Raw genomic sequence first — 18,993 nt, forward strand, 5'->3', positions numbered from 1 at the left:
GTGGTTCGCTATAATCAACCTGCCTTTCCTCCAGACTGAGAGCATCGCTGTCAATTTCACCAGAGGGAGATCTCGCACTTCCTGTACGCTTTTCAAAATAAAATAGATTTGCCTGGAAAAAATATAAGGTTGAGGTATTTTTGAAGCTCATATCAAAGTAAAATCCAACTCATTCTAAATTATTAATTTAAGGAGCACACGACTTGTGGTTAAGAATAGGTTGTTTATGACTCCCGGCTTCGACAAAAGTGACACATGTGGATTGTAATTTTGAGGCAAAATCCGTGTTTCCGGATGTTATTTTGCTAATTTCTGGGTTTTTCTAATTAAATCCATGGGTCGGTTTGACACAGACGTGCGGGTGCGACAGAAACCGGTGTTGCAGACGTGTAAAACCAGTCTTATCGCCGTGGATCGTTAATCAAGTCTATGATTGGATAACGGAACTCATGTCAGTCATGCAAGTAAATTAGGCCTACAATATGTGATGTTGCCCCAAAGGTCCAGTTTCCATCATGATGCCATACACAGCTTTTGTGTAGGCTATTTTAAACATTCAATTACAGTTTTTGCCTAATGCTTAAACACTAAAAGTGGTTGCTATGCCCAAAGCATCACAACCTCTAACTTTTGTGACCATGCCCTAAACACAAGCACCAACCCTACAAACACAATATGTGCTTTACACTGTGTTTGAAATTCTCCAACACACTTCTTGCAATACACTACACACTGTTTTTTACACAAGAGACATTGTTCAAAAATGAAATCTCCTGCAATCATTGGGAAAACATATCTAGGCCCTATTTAAAATACAAAACACAACTAAAATTGGAAAAGGATTGGAAATTGGAAGCGCACAGACTCACACACATGAAAAATACAAAAATAAAGCTAATTGAATAGCAATCAGTGTGAGCCTTAGCATTACACATAGACTTCAGGTGAGCTCAGCTTCTTTGTGAGACAATACGAGTCAGCTGGAAGAGGACAAGAGAGAGAGGCAGGAGGATGAGGACAAACAAGGCAACAGACAGAGACAGGGTCACTATAGTGGACCATGTTATAGACTCTAAATGAAAATATAGTGGATCAATATTTCCGAAAAAATTCTTCAAGAGGTTGGATACGGCATGCAAGGCGATATTTCGGTGATGTGGCCAGATGCCAACAGGAGACAGGATTCATAGACTAAATGTCTTAAAATCATTCCCCTACAACACTATATTTTGCTGAACATTCTAGTGGTACCATTTCCTGTGTCTTTGTTTTTTTTTGTTTTTTTTTTACTTTTGCAAAAACCTGAAATGGCTAAATAAAATAAATTTTTTGAAGCGTTTACATTTTGTTTTCATGTGTCTAGATCAACTGTAGTGGATCAATCTTCACAAAAAAAATCTGTATGAGACTTTTAAAGTCAAAAACCATCCAAAGTACTGAATACAGCTGTGTTTTGCATAAAGCACATCTGTGTTGTTGCTGCTAGGAAAGAGTAATTCAAAAGGTGCATGTGTTTATTGTTTTGATGCTAAAATCAGTTTTGAAATGGGATTGTTTGGTTTTGTTTCAAGAGTGTCATTTTGCCGTATAAGTTAAAAGTTTATCTCCATGTGCTGTGTCTTATTCGGCCTGTGTGTTAAGTTTTGACACAGTGAGCCAAAGTCTGCAACATGTGTGTAAGCATTTGGCAAAAACTGTAATGTAGTATTAATATTATTTCTGAAACAGATCCCACAGGAGCTATGTTCATCTAAAGTAAGGGCAGACAGATTAGATTACAACACCTACGACAACCAGGGTACAGTCAGCATGCCTGGTAAAACTCTTAAGAAAAAATTAGCCCAAAGGAAATATCGGATTTTCCAAATCAAGTATAAGAGAGTAGTATCAGTTTGTAAGACTCAAAGCAAGTCTTGTTTACAAATTCAATAAAGTTAACTGTGAAAAATTAGTCAGGAGACAGCTTTGGGCATATGAAACCTTGACATCAATATCTACTTGTAGTGTCGCACGTGGGTACCTCACATTCTTGGTCTAACCCGTGTGCATCCCCTTTTTTTCTGCAGGAAAGCCAGTGACGAGCAAAACTGTCTTCTGCACAGCAGGACAATGATTCTGAACAGGTACAGAAACTGTGAAAGACCTTTCTGTGGTCCGAGGAAATACAAGTGTTGACTGCCTGCAAAAACTGTTTTTCTTTGCTGTTATTCTCTTTCACCTCTGTCCTGATATTTCAAAGCAGTATGTAACACATTGAAACTAATAACCCTTTTAGATTGGACCATGAAAATATAGTTAAGCCAATTACTGATGCATGCCAAGAAACCAAATACTGTACCGTTTTAAATGAACATTTACTTACTATTTCTGATCTCTGCTGGTTTAGTATCCATCCATAAAACAAACAGGGACATGTTACAAAAAAAGACTCAATTTATTCCAATAATACATTTTCATAACAACCGATGTGAATTTAAAACGCAGGCTTACTAGACAATAACAAAATTCTATCTGAATCAAAACCTTGATGACATAAGTATAAAAACAAAAACAATGACCAAAGGAGTTATTCCCCCAACAAAAAAAAATCCAGAAAAAAAAAAGAAGAAAACATCATGAAATCATGACGAGCTTTTAATTTCTTCAGAACATTAGACTCACTGCAGCTTACAAGTTGTGAACACTGCGCAGTTCAGACATGTTAACATACGAATGACAGAGTGATTTAATCTTCTGCTGCTGCCTTGGACCATTTTGTAAAAGTAAAATCCACTGGATGGTATGAACACTGGTCATGAGCATTTGAAGTATGGGCATAACAAAGATGTTCAGGGATGAAAGGGGAGGTAGGGAAGTTGGTAGGAAACAGTCTTTAAAGATAAGAGCCTCCTGTTTGCTGTTGGAACACATCAATCGTGTCTTCATCCTCCATTTCTAGCTGTAAGAGAAAGTTAAAATATCAGTTAGTATGTTAGTAGGGCGGTCGCGTGGAAAACAAATAACTTGAGCATTATTTCAGTTTTTCTACAAACTACTGTACACAATAAAAACCTATCGGCTGCACCTCAAAAAGAATGGGAGCTGCTGTCAGAAAACTGTTGCTTTCTGTTCTGCATCACATTCCCCCCTCCATTTGTAACTTAAACACACGTCATGTAAGCGCTTCACACCAAACTGCTTTTTCATGTCGGAACGCAGACTGTCTTACTGACTTAGTCTTACAGAAGTGATGCATCAAAAAAAGGAAAAATTGTTAAAAAAAAAATACATAGTAGCCTAAGACTCCCAACATGAATGTGAACAAGGCCTTTTCCTTTGTGTAACTGTTCGGTGACCATGAAGCTACAGCATGGACACTGATCTGTTCACAGCTCTTCTGTGCCCTTTGTAATGTCTGTGCATTATCTGTATATACTATCAACACTGTAACAAAATAATACTAACTGGACAAAGCTAATTTCTGTAATTAAATAAAACAGGAATACAATTTTGTTGGGTTTCAGAAGTACTTTGACCCTTGACTTTGTAAATCCTGTTACAACACAGGATGTAACTGGATAAACTGAACAAGATTGTGTAGCCTTACCTGCGAGGGTGTGTCCGTTTCATTGATGGGCTGCCCGTCAAATCGAAAACGTATTTGCCTCATTGACAGCCCCTGTTTGGACGGACAAAGAAATATTATGTATAAATGTGTTAGAGACATTTTACATTTCAGTTTAATTTCCTGTTATCGTGCAACTACCAGCTTACTAATAAAAGGCCTAAAATGCCCTTCCAAAAATTATAACAACTTTTATGTCATTTGGCTAAGACACCTTGGATCCCTCAGCTGAGTCCCTGGTCTCCAGTTTGACAACTACCCAAACAGACTACCAGCAATGCATTGGGTTTAACCAGGTCTTCTTTTGAGGAGCAGTGTGTGTTGCAGTCTCACCTGCCGTTCACAATAAGCCTTCATCAGTTTGCTGAGAGGTGTGTGCCTCTTGATCTTGAATTGCACCACTGAGCCATCCTGCCCTGCCACCTTCAAGTTGATGTGCTCATTGTTCTCAGTCTTCACTCCCTCCTGAAAGAAAAATAAACACATAAGTTTGCAGAAAGTCGAGTTGCAATCAAAAATAAATAATAGATGCAAGAAAACACAAACAGCTTGGTTACATGTGACCTAAAGCTTATGTAGTGCCTGTGCACCCCAACCCCCCAAAACTTCAGACACAATTTAAGTTCAATGTATGTACATGAGATACAACTTGTCACAAAAGTTATAATACGTATAAATAACTCATCACATCACCCGTGTTAATTGAGTTTTTACCACCGCTTCATGTGTCTGACATCTGCTACTGGCGAGCAGAGATCGGACGACTGGTATGGTTATCACAACTTCAACGTTAGCATTAGCATTAAGCAAGCCAATTGAGAAAGGAGGCCTACAATGTATAATGCCCGAGGGCCTGGTCAAGATGAAAATTACACTCGGAATACATGTTCCTGATTTTTCCGAGACACCTGGGGGGTGTGCTGGCGATGAGCACCATTAAACTATTCCACGTGAGATCCGCTAACACAATAAGCGGTTTTTGCTCAAACAATTAATGTTGGCCCATAGCTGTTGTACACAGTTGTCTTACCGTTACGTGAGCGTTTCAAAACAATTTAACCGCCACATGTCAAGAGTACGTCGCGTATACCAATGGCGAAATTTTGATAGAGTATTTAAAATGACCAGAACATAATGATTTATTTCATACTGCCCAGATCTCGGCGTATTAGCCACGTTAGCTTATTATGCTAACTTCACCCGCTAAGCTAGTTTGCGAGCTAACGTGCTAGCTCCGGTTTTTGCTGTTAGCCTCCTATGTTATTATGCGACCATTGATAAACTCGTCTCGAGTGCGGCTTTACGCGGCATCATCTGTGCAAATTATTGCACACGGATTGAGAACATACTATAAAGAAAGCCCTGTAAAAAAAACCCGATCCTCACCTTGGGTTTCTCGTCTGCCATGGTTGCTGCTGTGTTTTTCTTCGCCTGCTCTGCTGCGGCTGCGTAATCTGGCGCGCCACTTTGCGTCGGCTGCAGTATAGGTCCATGCAGTGCACACAGCTGCGCCACATCAACTATGGCGCTCTAAAAATGTAGGCCTGTACTGTACCATTTAAATATTAGTTTACACAGAACAAACCATTTTAACGATTAAGCACTTGAAAGTTGATGGCAAAAGTGACAGTGAAAGTAGCCTATTTCACTCTACTAGAGAATGTTCCACTCAATAGGTTACTTTGTGCTTCGAATCCACATTTCAAAAGTAGGCCTAAAGGTTGCTCTTTTTCCACTCCTGCATATGTGAAAACGTTAGTCAATTTTTACAGATTTATATTTGACACAAACACTATAATAAGCTCGTTTTACCGATCCAACACAATCCAGTAGGCCGCCACCTATAAATTAACCAGTTCTACCTTACCTCATTAAATGCAGGACTTGCAAGAATGTATAGGCCTACTTTACACTGTGGTATAGCTCTAGTTGCCTATTATATTATGTAAAGAATTTGATTATGCTGAATTGAAAATGCATCCCACCACAGTTGTGGTTAATATGCTACTGCGTTGATTGCAGTCTTCAGACACTAAAGAATATTGCAAAAAATTGTCATACGTATAGATCCTTCTCATTCTTTATTTTTCCACACACATAAATAGCTTTTCAAAAAATTATAATATTCAAAGACAAGTTTATTTAACAATCTAAGAAAAATAAATAATTGTATATGAAATATGTAGAGATTTTTATTTCTCCTTTATAGCACTAATAGCCCCAGATGACAACATACAGAAGTCACAGTTTCTGATGAACACATGATAAAAGCCGAATTAGTCCCACACACATGTCCCACTACGTTAGAGGAATCTTCCACATGAGCTTAACATTTACAGTTGACAAAAAAGAAAGTAGCCTTCCTCTTTAGCTATGTTTCCACAACATGTTCTTAAAGCAGGAGCAAGGGCAAGGCTATAAATGGCATTCAATTAACTAATGCCTTTCAATATCTCCATGGTTGACCAGGGGTTAATTGTCAGGTAATCTACACTTCCTTAAGCACATCCGCTTAATGTATACACTTGATCCCTGCCCTTAATAGCTCATGTTCTACGTGCTAAGGAAAATGAGCTAACAAGACTGCTTCATTTTATCTCGCAGGAATTACATTTTTATGAAATGCTATCCGGAGTGCAAATGGACCTATAAAGAAAGGAGTGCACAGCCAGGACATGCCATTTACCCGAATCCATCCTGTTGCTACATAAATGCAACATTTTACAAAATGTCTGTCAAAATATTTGGTAACATAAAAGCCTCTAGGTCAGACCCCTATAATTGATCTGTGCCTGTCTTACTGCAATACTAAAAGTGTCCATCATAAGATGCGTATGCATAAGGAATGAACACACAAAATAACAAATCTGACACCTTCTTCCCCATAACAAAATAAATAATACATTCATGACAATAAATACTGGAAGGCTTAAAAGCATAACAACAGCAGTAGTCTAAGCTACGAGTTAGTGTAGAACTGAGGACACAAGTAAAAGTATTCAGTAGTAATTAGCCTCGTTTGAGTAGGAGCCGTCTTGCTCAGACCCTCGCCATTATGACGCGCGTCTTGCTGAGCGCACAGCAAAAATTCTGCAAAAATGCTGTGCGCTCAGCAAGACGAGCGTCATAATTGTGCAGGTCTTAGCAAGACGGCAAATTGCAGGAAGTGCTCTTGAAGTAACTGATTCCAAACGAGCCAATCATTGAGTGCCTTTCATTTAGCAACAGAGGGCCCTTGTCTGCTCCAGAGGGAATCATAGCAAATCATGTCACATGTTCATATGACCGTGGTTTTCACGATCTGCTTCAACATGTGTTTTTGTACTTTATTAAGACTGTCCGGCATCCAAAAAGTGCAAGTATTCTCTCTAATCAGTTCTGACATGATTGAGGGACAGGACTAAGTATGGACATTTAAATTGGAGCAAAAGGTTATAATGATAGTATAGCTAAAACCTAAAAAAAAAGAAAAAAAAGTATATATGTATAATGTATATGAAATAAACTAATAATAACTTAGAAATATTTAGCATTACCGATGATTTCCCCACATAACCATCATCCACTTTTGACCTCTTCTTATTTGACAGCACCATCCAGACTACCCTCTAGCATTTTAGTAAGGTTAAAGATGGATGGGCGCCCCAGTGCCCTGGCTGCTTCAGTGGGCTATCTCAATCAGGAAAACCTCTTTGATGTCCATTTAAGTTTCATATTATATTCTTAAAAATGTTCATAACAGCCTTCAAATACTGCCCTTTTTGTCGACCTCGGAGCCACACTGACAGACATTGTGTAAGATTGTCTGGGAGTGTCTGGCCAGCCTAAAGGGGGGCAGGGCTATAGAGCCCCCCATCTGTCGGCAGGCGGAAACTCATTCATCTCCCCCACTTCAGTGTGCTGCTGCTCTCCCAGCGTGAAAAGAAGTTTGTATCTCATCCGAACCTTTTCCTGCAAAACACATGCACATGTGCATAGTCAGCTCGGCAGCTTTCATAAGCGTGCAGGAACGATATCAAGCATTGCCAACGTCAGTGATCATTAAATCTTGTAAAACTGTAAAGAAGGGTTAATACTGTGCTATAAAGTATGGCCTCGAACATGGGTAGGAACACTGCTGAATTAATAAAGTCCTCATTCAATTTATCCATCATTAAATGCATTAATAAATGATTACCAAAAGATCTGAGCTCTACCTTAAGAGGATTGGCAAGCAGCATAACCTGAGTCATGGCCGCAGGAGGAAGGATTGGGTTAAAAGGAACCAGCTCTGTGCCTGAGGGTGGTTGCAGTCTCACTTTCATGGTCTTGAAGAATTGGCAGAACAGACATCATCATGTGCATCAAACAGAAGCAGCAACACAGCTCAATTTAAAGTGTGTATTGATGTTGCAGAGGCACAGCAGGTTTTACCTTGGGCACTGCAGCCTGCAGAACAATGTTCCTGACTGGCAGTGGGGCTGTGTTAAGCATGGACGCCACCATCACCAGTACATCAGGTCTGCCTGGTGGACAGTCTGTGGCAAAATGCAGCAGGACCCGCACACCATTTTTGTCATACGCTGTCACAGGACACACTTTACCTTAAATCCAACAAGCAACAAGGGAAAAAAGCAAAAGCCGATTACTACAGCCATAAGGGGACATAAGACAAAGATTAATTCAGGAAAATATCACGCAGTGGCTGCGTTCCAGTTTTGTCAAGTTTGCCACCATCACCACTAAGTGGCAGTAGTGTCTACAGTTCAGTTTTATAGCCACCTACCAATCTCCAATAAAGAGGAATATGGTTTTTTTCTGATTTAGAGAACATTACGTAGTTGTTATTACATTTCTTATATTACACTGACATGAATGGTCCCCACTTATTTTATAATAGTGACCAATTCTAGAATTGTTGTGGTTGACAAAGATACAGTATACCAATAATACATGTTGCATTAACATAGGTTGAGCTTATGGATGTCATGTAGAATTGCTCTGAACTTCTACTAGGCAGTCCACGTGACATAAACTAAAATTCATCAATGCAGATAATATAAAGCTCAAAATCTAGTTTATTGTCTTCTACAGTATGTCTGCCGTTCTCCACTCCTAACTGGCTAGATGATGATGATGAATATGCAGCTGGATAACAAAGTGGGTAACACAAGTGACGTTGATACGGGAGAACAGGGGTCAATTCCCTGTCAGGGCTGAGCAAGTCCAATGTGTGCCCTTAAAGCCTTCCTCGCTTTGGATACAAGCGTCAGCTAAATTGAATGTAAAGATGAGGAAGTTTGGCCTTTCCAGTGAAAATGTCAGTGTCAAACATAATGGACCCCAGTTAAACGGCTGTACATACAAATAGATTCATAGCTGGGTTCTACAATATGGCATGGAGAAATCTGACTCAATGTGATGTCCTTATTTGTCTTGAATATTTTATGAAAAACAACACAGAACAAAGACACAAACGCCTATTTTGTTGAACTCACTTGGTTTGATGGCATCCAAAGGGACAAAGATATTGGCTAGGGACATCTCTGGACTGGCCTGGCCCAGAGGGAGGCTGGGGGACAGAGAGCGTAACAGAGGGCTGTCATCTGCACCAATGTAGGCAGGCGGGGGGGCGGACCCTCCATGCATCCCTCCAAGGAACAGTGAGGTGGATGTGGAGGAGTTGACACCAGGACTAGAAGACAAGGTTGGGGGAGCGCCTATATCCTCACACTTGACCAGCAACTTCCCAAAGTCCATCCCAGCAGGTGTACTGTGTGGGTAATCACAGGCATAATCAAATCATATGTATTTACAGTTCCAATTATGCTTGGACTTATTATGGCAGGCATACACAGTGATAGCCTATGATAAGAACAAGGTAACACGAGCTGGATTAAAGAAATACCACATTATTGTTCAGACTCAATAATCAAAAAATCTTTATCATGGAAATTTTACTTTAAAGGCAAAAAAACGTTTTTTTGAGCTTAAATGTGCTTATATATTATTACATGTGTCTCCCTTCTTTACAGGATGAGTCAAATGGATGTCTCTTCTTAAATATGTGGTCCCATTTCCAATTTATTCTATGGTTTTCTAGAAACAAGGGGTGGCACTACTTCCCCACTGGCACAACTCAGTCCACCCTCCCCTATATATATATAAATACTGTATATAAATTTCACATTAGCAGTATTACTCACTTTTTAGAGCTGCCCAGATCCAGCAAATCAAGGTCTTGCAGATTGAAAGAAGTAGAAAGTAAGTTGGATGCTCCAGGTAAGGTGTAGCCCTGTTGCATGGTGACAGGGATGGCTATGGGAGCAGGTAAGCTCATGCTGAATGAATGAAGAGGAGCTGGTGGGGCCGTGGTGGTCAATATTGAAGTGATGGACTGTGGGAATATGACCGATGATGCTGAGACAGATTGTGTGGACGTTGGGCGCGTGGAGACGACGGGGCCAGGGAAGCTTAAGGCAGAGGCAGTTGTGGAAGACTTGTTTGAGCTCACTGGGGCTTCTGTCAGAGAAAGGGCGTCTTGAAAAAACGAAGATGTAGACGCGGGAACCGAATGCAAAGGGGTGCGAAAAAGGTCCAAATCTTGACTGAAATCCTGAAAAACATGGTCATTAAAACACTACAATTACCAAATAAGATTATACCCGACATCAATATACATTCTTGAAATTCAATTTTAAATACCTGTAAAGACGGTAAATGATTGCTGAGGTTTACATGCGTTGATTTAGTTGGACCAGGTTCGCAGAGGCCTGTGAATGAACGCAAATGTCTCGAAACATGACATATTACCAACATATAAAACGGAACAAACAACAGGTAATGTCCAATGTCGCCATGAAAGAAAAAAGCTGAATGTTACCTAAAGATAGTAACTCTTCGTCCAGCAGAGAGAGTGCTGCAGACGGGGCGCTGTGGCTTGACTGCAGCTCGCTGGCAGCAGAGCCACACAGCAGGTCAGCAGGGAGAGACCTGGAAGATGTCGGAGGTATGGAAACACTCTGCATGTCCACACCCATCAGGTCAACCAGAATCTCAGACTGGTGTGAGCGGCCGATGCCTGCCACACAGAACACAGTGGCAGTAAGAAAACAAAAGATATATACAGTACATACAACGATTCATCCATATGTCCGTCCAATAGTGCGTTTCCAAATTATCCATAGAGGATAGCTATGTTTGGCGGTGGTGTTGTTCTGGTATGTGGTGTGTTCCAGATACAATATCCCACTTGCTTAAAATAATCACAGACCGAGCTGTACACTGCTGTCATTGAGAACTATTGCAGTTTCTTATGAGAAACTTTCATGTCTCACAAAGTCAGAAAAAAGCTGTGTGTGGGAGAAATTTGGATCCTTGTGCATGACATCCATATACCGTACTTTCCGTACTATATGCCACACTGGACAATAAGCCGCAGGTGTTATAATGTTTAATTACCATATGTAAGAGTTCGTGCACAGAGGGGATTGTCGGGAAAGAGATGGCTGCTTGAGGAAGCTCCCACATTTCAACAAACAAGTTGCATATTTGCATAACGTACGTAAGTGTTACCATTTTGTGCAATAGTAGCTATTAGGGATGGGCACGAGTGTTTTCGCTACTCGTGTGATCGCTTGCATTCCTCGAGGATCAATCGATTCCTCGTTAAACTTTTTTCTATTTTTAGGACGCAACGCATCTGTCTACAGAACAACGGTTGACCGCAATAAAGCGCTCAATGCTTATGTCAAACAGTCACAGTTGCCATATGATATTAAGGATTTATTTTCCACAAGTTTAAAACACATTTTCCTAACTGAAAGTAATTAAATAAGCGGGCCACAATTTAAACCGATCGAGTAGGTCTGCGGTGGAGAGAGAAAAAAGAGAGAAAAAAAGCATGGGCTGTAGTTGGCTAACATTCAAAATAGACATTTAAAATAAGAAGGGCAGCAAATACAATAAAATTATTGTCCTACAATTTAAACACATAGATAGGCTAAATAACTCACCAAAGCAGTAGAAGTAGTAGGCTAGTATATCCAACCGCGTAATGCTCACTCCTGTCCGTGACTAATTACCGCGACTAATTCCTCGTTAACGGAACGTTACACCGTCGGCTTTTGAATCTCAATCCTATATTCCATAATAAAGGCTTCTTAAATGTCGTTTGCTCGAATGTGCCCGAAGTCAGCCTGCCTTCTTTACGTGACTTTCCAAGTTTTCCAGCACCGCATTCAGCTCCACGGTGCTGTGGAGACCACACACTGGCTGCGCTGCACGGAGGTGGCAGTTATTTGCGGTTTCTGTTTGACACAACGCTTAGTTTATTTAACTTGGATCAAAATATTTAATTTTGTTAAACTTTATATCCGTTTTGTGCCGTTTTGTACACGTATATAACATTTTAAAATAGGGGCGGCCCGCCGGCCGGCCTAAAGGCTACAAACAGAGGTGGGTCGTAACGCGCTACATTTACTCCGTTACAAATACTTGAGTAACTTTTTGAATAAATTGTAATTTTAGGAGTAGTTTTATTGCAACATACTTTTACTTTTACTTGAGTAAATATTTGAAGAAAGAACGGTACTTTTACGCCGTTCCATTTGGCTACGTGACGGTCGTTACCTTATTTTTTAATATATTTTATTTATTACATGCGAGAGCTATTTCTCTCATGATTTCTCTCCCCGGGGACGTCTTCAGCCAACATCTCTATCACGTGACTATTTCAACCAATAAAAACCACATTACAAAAGCTTGCCAATCAAATGCAGCCACTTCAGTCACATGACAAGTGTTGTCATGTTGTCATAGGGCTCAACCATGGGCTCAACAATGTCCGCGGACTTTTTTAAAGGCTGCGGTTCCGCACCGATGTTGTGGCCGTGCCATGTAGGTTAAACGCATATTTTACCGACTATCTGGGTGAGTCGAGAAAATGGAAGAAACCGCTGATTCCGAGGAGCAATAGCCACACCCCTGGCCTAAAATACACACTCACACAATCACAGTGACACAGACTCCCACACACTCGCAATTACAGAGAAACTGTTCTTCTTTGACACATGTCCTGTTCTCCCTGTAGCCTACTCACTTCGCATGCCCCAGTCTGGCTGTGTGAGAGTCTGAGAGTGGTCTCTTTGTTCAGCCACTCTGTAGTTTCATACGTTAAGTGAGTGTGCTAGCAGGTTTTGATGTGTAACGAAGTTTAATTTTGTGTTTTATATTTTTGGGGCTAAACACAACCTAGATAATTTTCTCAGGGCCAGTGACATATTGTAGGAATTTGTTTTAAAATGTGTATGTGCAAAACAATGGCAACAGTGTTATAAGGGTTTTAATTAATATAATTTTGGACAAGCCTAATTTATTATCATTTTATTTGAAGGCTGATGTATTTAATTTGGCAGATAATTAATTTATTATTGTTTGAGTTCAAGGGTTATTCATTTGATTTTTAAATACCTTATTTATTGTTTTATTTAAAATTATGTTATTTAACATATCTTTATTTGAACATTGCTGTTTTATATTATGTTCGTGTCTATTCTGTACCGTTTGTGTTACTCTGTATATTTCAAAAATAAATCCGGAGTAATGCAGTAGGCCTACTTGTACTCTTGAGTACTTGAGTAGTCTTTTCACTGCATACTTTTTTACTCTTACTCAAGTAATAATTTGTATGAGTACTTTTACTTCTACTTGAGTAATTATAATCTTAAAGTAACTTACTTTTACTTGAGTACATTTTTTGGCTACTCTGCCCACCTCTGGCTACAAACACTAAAAAAAACAAAAAACGATTTTCCTCATCCACCAATCGAGATCATTTGAAACGAGGAGTACTCGATTACTAACGCCCATCCCCAGTAGCTACAGAATATATACTGTGCTGTGTAATAACAGGGTCGAAAAACGGTGAAAAAGTCGCGGCTTGTAGGCCGAAAAGTACGGTACTCCTCAATAAATCAGAAATTAGTTGATTAGTTACTTACTTGATTATGTAGAAGTACAACAACAATGGGCAAATTATTTTGTTGTTCAGATTAAACTGGTTACAAAACTCTGATGTGTTCCTGGCACATTGCTATGTATTTCCCTACATAGTCTATTCTAGGTTTCTCTGCTATGAGCTTGAATTATGATAACATGGGTAAAACATTGCTTATTTATACGTATAAAAAGGGAGGTTTTAAAGAAAATATGTATGACACTGCATTGCCAAATGTACCTTGTTTGACCGATAATCGTGTCTGTTGTGCTTCGCCAGGCTCTCCATTGATGTTATGTCCTTCCACAATCTTCTTATAGGAATTGATGACATGGGAAAGGTCATCACTGGCCTGCAGGATGTCTCCTGGTGAGTGCATTTTGAAAGGTTAGATTGGGGTGAGGTTTATAAACAAACCCATTTTTCTCCACCGTCATTGCGAGATTTAAGATGTCTGCGAGCAGAATGTTTTCAAAGGAGTCGACTGGGCACTCTGGTCCGACGTGATGTTGTTCTTACGTTAGCAAAAGGCCTACGTAAAATGATGAGTTCCATACAGAAATTAGGATAGTGAGATTAGACAAGAAACAATGGGGCCAAGTTACAGGATTTATTTCTTACCCAAGCTGCTGTCGTTGTCCTCAGTCTCTGAAGCGAGCTGAGACACCGTTTGCCTGAGCTTGTCACAATCACCATACAGCTCCTGGAAGAGAATTTAAAAAATGACTGAATATCCCAACTTGTATCTTATTTTTGAAACTGCTGTATGGATATTAACAAGAACAAAATGTCCCATATACATACTATGGCATTAACTCCGCTATCATTACACATTTGTTCAGGACCCTGCCATTGCATTAAGTATCCCAATTAGAATACGTTTAAATAAATGACTATGAGCTATTCAGGGAGTATATTTCTCTACTTAATGAGGAAAAATGTAGTTCTTATATAACACACTTCACATTTAATGAAGAAATGTTTCAGAACAAGACCATTTTCATTTCTTCCGGCAAATTAAAGTTAAAACAGCAGACTATTGTAACAACAGTCTTTCCATAAAAGTCAATGAATGCCAAAGAAATAAGTTAGGTTATTTTATAATAAGCCTCATGGAGAACCAACCCTTATGAGCTCCTTGTCTCCATCCGTGGAGTCTTCTGTGCTGAAGTGAGTTAGCATCTCGTTTAGGAGTTTGACGCTGTTGCTTACGGCCTCCAGTGTGCTTTTCTGCTTTTTCCTCTTCTGTGTTCTTACCTCGTCCTGGGAGAAAAATAAAATAAAACTGTTCATAGCATTGCATTTGATAGTACTCGATACGCTCTACTGTCAGTGAGAACAGAAGCCTTAAGAAGACAACAGAGAAAAGTGTGCACTCATTTTCTTCTATTTTCTCTATGATAAAGCAGAGCTGAGGTTATACTAAACGCACAAACAACAATCAAAACATTTTTACTTTGACCCTGACGCACCTCCTTCACCATGTTCTTGATGAGCCGATTGGCTTCTTTCAGATCTTCCGGCTTCTTGCTCTTCAGCAGCTCTGCTAACCTCTGCAGAGGGATGAGAGAAATCAGTGAGTAAACACACTCAACCCTCAGTTCCCACAGATTACCCAGGCTCAGGGCAGCAAAGCCAAACAAGCTCCCAGACCCTTAAAACAACAAACTTCATCCAAAGATCTATTGCAGTCGACACAAAACAAACACGCAATCGTGACCTGTTTTGATGTGCAGTAACCACTCAAGTAGCAGGATCAATGAAAACAAAAACAAATACACATGACTTTTTCTCCGGTGGATGCCGCCATACAAATACTTTAGTCAGGGGTGCAAAAGAGGGAAACAAATAGGGATCCTTTTAAACCTGTCAATCTATAGTTGGCAGTGAGAACATGCTGCAATCCAAATGCCCATTAAAAATTGTATAAAAACATGAAGGTATAATGCTATGTAAGACTGAATGGAATTGGTGATTATGTGGTTTCTTTTAAGGATTGTATTTCTCATAAGAAAGTGCTGCATCCATACAGAAAAACTAGCGTAATAGTTGAACATTTTGGGCAATAAGCTTATTTGCTATCTTGCATAGTTAAAAGATAGAATACCACTTACATATACTGCCAGTAGACCCTTAGCATAGCTTAGCAAACTGACAGGGGTAAACAGCCTATTTTACATTTGACCTTAGCTACCTATCTAAACAGGACTAGTTCGCACTTCGCAGACTCGTGAGTGGCTGGACCTTATTATGGTCAGTGTGGCCGGATAGTGACACAGATAGTAAGTGGTTGTTTCTATAAAGTGAATTATCTGTGCAGTGAGTGCTCCCACAATCACACCCCAAAAATAACACTTCTTACCTTGCCCTTCTTCTCATCATCAAACACAGGATTCTTGGGTCGCGGAGAAGATGATGGTATTAGTGTGGCATCAAGACGGATTTCTGGGTCAACCAAAACTACACCTGGTATAAAAAACGACAGGAGACAGCTTATGTAACTTGGAATTTGGAAATAACTTCAAGTCGACAACATTGCCTTAAAAGAGTCCGAGGCACAACACGGTCCTACATGACTGTTCAATGTATTATTTTTGGGATGTAGCTGTTTTGCGTTCACATTTTTTGTCACAGTTGTTATATCCTAGCAGCATAGTTAGTCATTAGCCATAGTCATTAAGATGTTGGTGTCTTACCCTGTGACTTGAGCATCTGATATGCCTCACATATCTTTGCTTCCTCTGGTATAGACACAGTCCAACTGTACAGCATCTCGATTACCTTTGTCTTCACTTTCTCCGATACTTTGTCTCCTAGATACTGTGCAATAATAGAGGCAAAACTTAGAATGACACAAAGCATCCTTTCAGGTAAAATATCCCAAATAGAGGGAGACTGAACATGTACGTCACTTACTTTGTGCGAAACCACCTTAATTAATTCATTTAAAAATCGAAATTTCCCAACTTCGGTGTGAAACCGTCGACCACAGTTCTTCATACAAGCCTCGAGAACCTGCAAAAAATAAGTAAAACAAGCCCTGATAAATACAATGTAATTGCACCATATAATGAAAAAAGGAAGTCGAAAATGTAAACATTATGGACCGTTAATGCTTGTATGGCCTCCCATTCCTGAGGGGATTGAATCTTGTGAGCCAACAGTCGAACTGATATTTGTGGGCTGCGAAATATGAAAGAAAGAAACAATCCATTACAAACTCAATAAGTAAAGCCATCCGGCCTATAATAGGCTTCATAATAAGTTCCATGTGTTTACCACAATGAGGACACCGATATGCAACATTAGGTAGCGCGATTCAACGTTATGGGTGAGACTGAGTTGATTGAATGAATGTGACCATACCCTTCTAGCTCTTTATTGATTTGGTCACAGAATCCCATTATGTAGTCCCAGTCTTCCTGTCTGTTGGAAGGGTTGGTGGCTTTGTCTGAAAAGCAGAAGGAGACGATCAGCCATTAACATGAAGCCCTGATAGCGCAGTCTTGCCAAAACAGCCTATGTTGAAGCTGGGAAGCTAGAGAGGGCTGGAGCTGTGTGATAGCCTACGTGAACTTCACCAATAATTAATTAAACAACTCTACACCAGCTGACAAACAACCCAGACAGTTGTTTTCAGAAGTTTTCAGCTTGTTTGACGTTATTGATTCCGTCTACACTTCTCTAATCCGGTATGTTGTTGCTGCTGCAAGTCCTGTTTGAACTAAAGTCAACGTCTGGAGGTGTTTACAACAGCCGCATCTAACTTCTAACATGATGCGAAAGCGTCCCATAGGCTAGGTCACTGTTGGCAATGGCATAGAATAATAATTTGAAGTATTTCAACATAGCGACCATAAGGAGGCTACTCTACCGTCCATAACAGAACCAAACAGCAAAGTGGATTTTGGCTAGCTGCAACCATCAGTTGTCAGCAGCTGTCTGTTAGCCACTTTCTGACAACACAGGCGTATTAGCGCGATACTTTTCCGATTCAGCGATGTCATGTGAGTCCAACTAACGCTGTGGACACCTTCGATTATGTAGCACACAAGTGCACACCTCTAAATTAAATACATTTCTTGTAAAGATAGTTTAAGTATGAACTTACTAAGCCAGGACTCAAGCGACTCTCCATCCTCCGCCATATTTGCTCTCTGAGACAAACAACGCGTGACTCCTGCTGCCTTCACGTGCCGTCGGATTAATGGGCGTTGCTGATTGCTACTTTGAGGACCGAAAAAAAGTGTACATTTTCTTCATTGGCAAATGTATTTTCGGAAAAAAATTAATGTCAATGATTGTAACATAGTCATATGTTTTTTGTTTTTGTTTTTGTTTTTACAATTACATGCATAATGCATAGCCTATCCATCTCTTCAGTGTTCTGCTGCTGCACAATTAGGCCTAACCTTTCCGATTTTGCTTCTTTTCAAAAGCTAAGATCAAGATATTTTCATAGGAGTTGGTAGAGCTTACAAAGACATAGGAGGCTGTATGATTTGGTCACACAGACTTCTAAGCACAAACCTTAGCGAAAATAAATCATGAACAGCATAATTGGATGGCCAAGCTCCCCTGCTATGGAGCGGAGACCGGGGCATCTTGTCAAACGGGTAAGTTGTCACACTCATATCTCCATCACCAGAGGGTATATTTCAAATACATTGAACATTTGCATGTGCACCTCACTGTTCTGAAGTCGTTCTATTGACAATGAGAGTATGTCAATGTAACAATTTGTGTAATAAAACTTTAAAAGTGCTCCGAGGAAATTTCAGTTTGTGTTCATTCCTGCATCCCCTTCGGACAAAAGCGGTAGTGTTTTTACTACGCCAGCTGTAGTTCCTGGGTGAACGTACCCTTGACAAAGGCATTAAGATAAACTCTATAAAATTTGCATTCTTTGCACTGATGGTCTCGTTTGTTGTTACATGTCATTTATGATCATCAGAGGAAACATTTGACTGTTTCAGAGATACACTGCTCAAAACAATAAAGGGAACACTTAAAAGGGAACACTTAAAGGCCTACTTCACCGGTTTGAATATGAAGGTGTATTGAATTCTGAGATCCTATGAAGTATAAATGTGCAAAAAAAATTGAAATCGGTTCATCCTAGCCTGAGAAAAGGCAGAAAGAGTGTTTTTTTAAAACCCTATATTTCTCCTTTTCGTGACATCACAGAAATAGAAATATAGGGTTAAAAAAAAACGTACTTTGTAAATATTACTGTGATGTCACAGTAAAAGACATCACAGTAATATTTACAAAGTAAGTTTTTTTTTAACCCTATATTTCTCTTTCTGTGATGTCACGAGAAGGAGAAATATAGGGTTAAAAAAAACACTCTTTCTGCCTTTTCTCAGGCTAGGATGAACCGATTTCAATTTTTTTTGCACATTTATACTAC

At 39.8% G+C, this 18,993-nt stretch overlaps 2 protein-coding genes across 2 annotated transcripts; both read right to left on the reverse strand.

The window, feature by feature from the left end:
- Positions 1-2,415: 2,415 nt before the first annotated feature.
- Positions 2,416-5,048, reverse strand: sumo2a (small ubiquitin like modifier 2a). The gene is made up of 4 exons (XM_080030233.1): positions 4,991-5,048; positions 3,938-4,069; positions 3,587-3,658; positions 2,416-2,938 (listed from the first exon to the last, which is right to left on the reverse strand). The coding sequence occupies exons 1-4, from the start codon at positions 5,009-5,011 to the stop codon at positions 2,873-2,875; spliced, it is 291 nt and encodes a 96-aa protein (XP_079886359.1). The 5' UTR covers positions 5,012-5,048; the 3' UTR covers positions 2,416-2,872.
- A 776-nt stretch (positions 5,049-5,824) lies between these two features.
- gga3a (golgi associated, gamma adaptin ear containing, ARF binding protein 3a) lies at positions 5,825-17,728 on the reverse strand (the record flags this gene model as incomplete). Its single annotated transcript, XM_080030151.1, has 17 exons — positions 5,825-7,555; positions 7,801-7,911; positions 8,018-8,187; positions 9,082-9,356; positions 9,790-10,199; positions 10,289-10,356; positions 10,467-10,664; positions 13,821-13,946; positions 14,202-14,283; positions 14,706-14,843; positions 15,053-15,133; positions 15,943-16,046; positions 16,277-16,400; positions 16,497-16,595; positions 16,688-16,763; positions 16,947-17,031; positions 17,692-17,728. 17 exons carry the CDS (start codon positions 17,726-17,728, stop codon positions 7,445-7,447), a joined length of 2,295 nt encoding a protein of 764 aa, XP_079886277.1. The 3' UTR covers positions 5,825-7,444.
- Between the last annotated feature and the right edge of the window lie 1,265 nt (positions 17,729-18,993).

The sequence above is a fragment of the Ammodytes marinus genome (assembly GCF_949987685.1).
Source record: "Ammodytes marinus genome assembly, chromosome: 6".
NCBI classification, from domain to species: Eukaryota; Metazoa; Chordata; class Actinopteri; order Uranoscopiformes; family Ammodytidae; genus Ammodytes; species Ammodytes marinus.

What these genes read in the sequence shown, in the direction of transcription:
- sumo2a (XM_080030233.1), bottom strand. Translation starts at nt 5,011, where the DNA reads ATGGCAGACGAGAAACCCAAG. An exon ending in AGGCTTATTGTGAACGGCAG is followed by an intron (nt 3,659 to 3,937) that starts GTGAGACTGCAA and finishes CCGTCCAAACAG; the next exon opens with GGGCTGTCAATGAGGCAAAT. An exon ending in AAACGGACACACCCTCGCAG is followed by an intron (nt 2,939 to 3,586) that starts GTAAGGCTACAC and finishes TTTCTCTTACAG; the next exon opens with CTAGAAATGGAGGATGAAGA.